The sequence below is a fragment of the Leptopilina boulardi genome, unplaced genomic scaffold (assembly GCF_019393585.1).
Source record: "Leptopilina boulardi isolate dan_hultmark-lab unplaced genomic scaffold, ZJU_Lbou_2.1 LbouV2_392, whole genome shotgun sequence".
Classification (NCBI taxonomy): domain Eukaryota; kingdom Metazoa; phylum Arthropoda; class Insecta; order Hymenoptera; family Figitidae; genus Leptopilina; species Leptopilina boulardi.
The window spans coordinates 4,414,974-4,420,411 of record NW_026137965.1 but is presented as its reverse complement, the minus strand read 5'-3'; the positions used below and the strand labels follow the sequence as shown (position 1 = coordinate 4,420,411).

The 5,438-nt window shown below is 40.4% G+C and overlaps 1 protein-coding gene across 1 annotated transcript; it reads left to right on the top strand.

Annotated features, from left to right (window-relative positions):
- The first annotated feature begins 242 nt into the window (after positions 1 to 242).
- On the top strand, positions 243 to 4,769 carry LOC127288678 (uncharacterized). Its single transcript, XM_051316284.1, has one exon. The coding sequence runs from the start codon at positions 243 to 245 to the stop codon at positions 4,767 to 4,769; it is 4,527 nt and encodes a 1,508-aa protein (XP_051172241.1).
- The last annotated feature ends 669 nt before the right edge of the window (positions 4,770 to 5,438 follow it).

Below are 5,438 nucleotides of genomic sequence, written 5' to 3'. Positions count from 1 at the left end.
ATTTGCCCACATTTTCAGGGGGTTATAACGAATGGTTGGGATTTCGGGATCAATTTGTTGCTATTGTTCATAATGACGATGCATATCCAAAAATTTCAAAGTTGCGTTTGTTACGATCTTACTTGACAGGTGAAGCTGCTTAAGTTATAGAAAATCTCGAAACCTCCAGCGACAATTATGACGAGGCATGGGATCTCTTGAACCAAAGATTTAATAACGAGAGAATTATCATACAAAAACACATGCAAGCAATTGTCGATTTACCAAATACTAGTGAAGATTCAGCGAGTAGTTTGCGTAGCTTTCACGATGGTGTGCTTCGTCATATGCGCGCGCTGAAGGTTTTGAAAGAGCCCACGAGCAGCTGGGATACACCCATGATTTGTTTACTAACAGCCAAATTAGATAAAGAGTCTCGTCGGGAATGGGAAAAAGCGGCAAATGGAACTCAGATGCCAAAGTTTGATAAATTTTTAGATTTTTTACGCGAACGGTGTCAATTATTAGAAGCAATACACGCTGGTTGTGGTGAAAAGAAACAGAATACAAGGCCTAGTAATAAAGTACAATCAATTAATGAAAAGAAATCTATAGGAAAATCATTTGTTGCTTCACAGAGTACCTTTTCTTGTTTTAATTGTAAAGAGAATCATGTTCTTAACAATTGCTCGGAATTTTTAAAATTATCAATAGATGAGAGAAAAGAATTTGTTAAGAAAAAAGGACTATGTTACAATTGTTTACGGAAAAATCATTTTATTAGCGAGTGTAAATCCGGAAATTGCATGAAGTGTCACAAACGTCACCACACATTGCTGCACAAAGATAATTTAGATTCGAATTCGGAATATAAAAATCAAGCGAGCACTAGTGTTGAGTATGTTGATCAGGGAAATAAATTATCATCAAATCACATCAGTAGCGCGTCTAGTGTAATGTTATCAACTGCAATTGTGGATATGTACGATAGTGAAGGAAAAAAACATGAATGTAGGGTTTTACTCGACAGCGGTTCTCAACCGAACATTATGACAGTAAAATTTGCAAAATTATTAAAACTTAAAACAAGAAAAACAAACGCGTCAATTGAAGTTATTAACAATCAAGAAATAAATAGTTTAGAATGGGTTTACGCGAAATTCCAATCAAAACATAACAATTATTCTGCAAACTTATCTTTCCTTGTATTACCTCGTATCACCAGTGATCATCCTAATTGTCCTGTAAATAAAGAGATCCTGAATATTCCGAAAAATATTCCCCTTGCTGATTCTCGTTTTGACAGGCCCTCGGAAATCGACGCATTGATCAGTGCAAAGATTTTTTATGATTTGCTGTGCAGCGAAAGGATTCCCTTGGCATTTCCACGCACTCATCTACAGAATACAAGGATCGGATGGATTGTCACCGGAAAAATCAACTGCATTCCACGTAGAAATCAAGTTTCTTGTAACTTGATTAGAGATCAACTGCATAAACAAATGGAGCGATTCTGGGAAATCGAGGAGCTGTCTGATCAACGAATTCTATCAAGGGAAGAAGAGGCGTGTGAACAACATTTTCGAGACAATTATCAACGCATTCCATCAGGTCAATTCATGGTCCGGTTACCTGCAAAGGAGGGAATCAATCAACTGGGATCATCGCACGAGACGGCTCGTCGTCAATTCTTCGCACTGGAGAGAAGACTCGAAAAAAATGCAACACTCAGGGATAAATACAACCAATTCATGCGGGAATACCTGGATCTAAACCACATGGAGGAAGTATCCTCGAACGAGAAAGACGGGTATTTTATTCCTCATCACGCTATACTCAAGGAAAATAGTCTCACCACCAAACTCAGGGCTGTATTCAACGCGTCGGCCAAGTCGAGTTCTGGTGTATCCTTGAATGAGATGCTGATGGTGGGACCAACGATCCAAGATGGAGTGCTGGAGCTGATTCTTCGATTCAGACTGTTCGAGATCGCGATTGGAGCAGACATAGAAAAAATGTACCGTCAGTTCCTAGTACATCCGGAGGACAGGAAATATCAGAAAATATTTTGGAGATTCGATCCAAATCAACCTCTCAAGATTTATCAACTTCGGACAGTGACGTATGGGACATCGGCGGCTCCATTCCTGGCAACGAGATGTTTGGCCCAGTTAGCTGAAGAAGAATCATCATTATTTCCGGAAGCAGCTGCGGTTCTGCGAAACGACTTTTATGTTGATGATGCAATGACGGGAGCAGATTCATATAAGAAAGCTGAGCGACTTATCCAGGATCTGATCGAGGTGACATCCAAAGCGGGACTTCGACTGTGCAAGTGGGTCTCGAACGATTCAAGGCTGACCGAATCCATGCCTGATAGTCTTCTGAATATGCGCAAGAAATTAGATGATCATCAAACCATCACGAAAACTCTAGGCATTGTTTGGGACGCGGCTACCGACGAACTTGGATTCGAAGTCGAGCTAAAACAAGAATCTGAAATTATTACCAAGAGATCAATTTTATCTGAGACTGCTCAATTTTATGATCCTCAAGGCTGGATAGCTCCGGTCATCGTGCTCGCAAAAATTCAAATGCAAGAATTATGGAAACTGAAAATCGGATGGGACGATCCTGTTCCTGAGGAAATGGATAAAAACTGGCGAATTTTTCGTGATCAACTGAAGGTGATCAACACTTGGACATTACCAAGATTAGCGAAAATTCCGAATGCACAGGAACTGCAACTCCACGGATTCGCTGATGCAAGTCAACGTGCTTATGGAGCATGTATTTACTTGAGATCATCGAGTGGCGGGAAGCATCATTCAATGTTGATGTGTTCCAAATCAAGAGTGGCTCCAGTGCAGATCATCTCACTTCCTCGCTTGGAACTGTGCGCTGCTGTTTTGCTCACTAAATTATTCAAGACGGTGATTAAAGCTCTCAAAATTGAATTCAAGACAGTTACCTTTTGGTCTGATTCAACAATAGTCCTGAATTGGATCAACAAACCACCTTACAAACTTGAGACATTTGAAGCTAATAGGATCACCGAGATTCAAAGCGTCACAAGAGCAGGCGATTGGAGACATGTTTCGACAACGGAAAATCCTGCGGATGTCCTGTCTAGAGGCCAATTGCCATCGGATTTCCTGACGAATCAACTTTGGAAGCATGGTCCAGCCTGGTTGAGGGAAAATGAAGAGGCGTGGCCACCAAGATTTCAATCTACACAAGAAGGCCAGGAGGAATCGAAGAAGATTCAAGTCTTGACTGCCAAGGTCACCGAACGATGGAGTTTGTTGAGCAAGTATTCTTCCATGAGAATTCTCATTCGAGTGACTGCCTATTGTCTTCGATTCTACCGAAATGCACGCGAAAAAGGAAAAAGGAGAAGAAGATCAACGGGTCCGCTGTCGGTGGATGAGCTCAAATCGGCAGAAATAAAATTGATCATCATGATTCAACGAGAAGAATTTCCTAACGAGATCCGAGATCTTTCAAGAGGAAAGGTGATTCATCAGCGTTCCAAGATCGCGCGACTGAGTCCAGTGATGGAGGATGGTATTTTACGAGTGGGAGGTCGAATCCAACAATCCGAACTAGAAAATGACCAGATTCATCCTATCCTCATTCCCAAATCACATCCTGTTACCACTTTATTGATTCGCAATGCTCATTGGAATTTGAAACATGCAGGCGTCAATGCAACCTTATATAATCTTCGACAAAAATTTTGGATAGTAGATGGTAGATCAGCGGTAGGGAAGGTGGTGACGTCATGCGTAACTTGTTGTAAAGTGAAACCGAAAGAAATTGCTTACGTCATGGGAAATCTTCCTAAGGTGCGAGTCTCTGCGGCGAGACCTTTCGAGAATGTTGGCATAGATTACTGTGGGTATTTTTTTGTCAAGGAAAAACGTCATCGAAATCGAGCAAAATTGAAAGTGTACGCGGCCGTATTTGTTTGTTTGGCGACCAAAGCGGTCCATATCGAATTAGTCGAAAATTTAACCACCGAAGCGTTTATCGGAAGTTTGCGGCGATTTTTTGCGCGACGCGGAAAATCTAGAGCCTTGTATTCTGACAATGGTACCAACTTCGTCGGAGCGAACAATGAGCTTAGGGACCTTTACAACTTCTTAGAATCTGAAAAAGTAAACGAAAAAATTCAACGTGAATTATCTGATCAATTGATTGAGTGGAATTTTATTCCCCCTCGTACTCCGCATTTTGGCGGAATATGGGAGGCAGCGGTAAAGGTTCTTAAGCATCATTTGCGAAGAGTGGTCGGCGATGCGTTACTTACATATGAGCAATTGAATACATTGATGGTCGAGATTGAAGCGTTAATGAACTCACGCCCATTAACACCAATGTCCTCGGACCCTAACGATTTGAGTGTGTTGACACCGGGACATTTTCTTATTGGTCAATCTCTGTTAACCATTCCAACGACGGACCTTTCTCAGATTCCAGTTAATCGATTAAGCGTGTGGCAACACATACAAAAAATAAAAGGAGATCTGTGGAAACGTTGGTCTAAGGAATATTTGACTGAATTAAATGTAAAAAATAAATGGTTCATGGGACAAGATAATATAAAGGTGGGAACTTTGGTAACGATAAGAGATGATAATCTCCCCCCGATGCGTTGGTGTATGGGCCGAATAATCGAGGTGATTTCGGGCGATGACTCAGTTGTGAGAGTTGTAAAATTAAAAACAGCGAATGGAATTGTTGAGCGAGGAGTGAAAAGAATCGCGCCGCTTCCCATCGAAGTGTAATTTGTAAAATATTGATCTATCAAGGCCGGGAGGATGTTCGGTGGGATATTCTATTTTTATTTGTGTGACTGATAAGTGATGCCATCTAATTTAATTTCTCTATAAACTTGACGAATGTGAGCGAAAGCAAACGAGCGAAAACGAAAATATACGAAAATTTGTAATCTTATATCAGAATATCGTTAGCATCGACACGAGCAACTTATCTCTAATATACTTGAATTTTAATTGTACATTACTATGAAGAAATTTCTTTTAAATTAAACTTTGTGAATTCTAACATGTGGACTTATCATTTATTAACTTTATATAAAAATATCCTCCCTACACGTGCAAGTGAATCTTAAGAGCAAATCATCATTTCAAACGAACTTTTGGCTTGTGCGTGTAACAAAGGATATCCAAAGTAGCGGCGGTTAGGATATCCTAGGGATATCTAAGGATGTCCCTAGGACGTCCTAGGGATATCCTAATCATTCCCCCGGATATTATTAGGATATCCTGTGGATATCCTTAGAACGTCCTAATTTGAATCATAATGTTATCCTAGGGAGATCTTAGCGATATTTCTAGAATATTTTAACGATATACCAAGTTTATCCCAAGAATATCCCCACGATATCACTAGGATATCCCTAGAATATCCTCAGGATATCCCTAAAATATCCC

Coding starts and splice junctions, on each gene's coding strand:
- LOC127288678 (XM_051316284.1), top strand. CDS start 243: ATGCAAGCAATTGTCGATTTACCAAATACTAGTGAAGATTCAGCGAGT.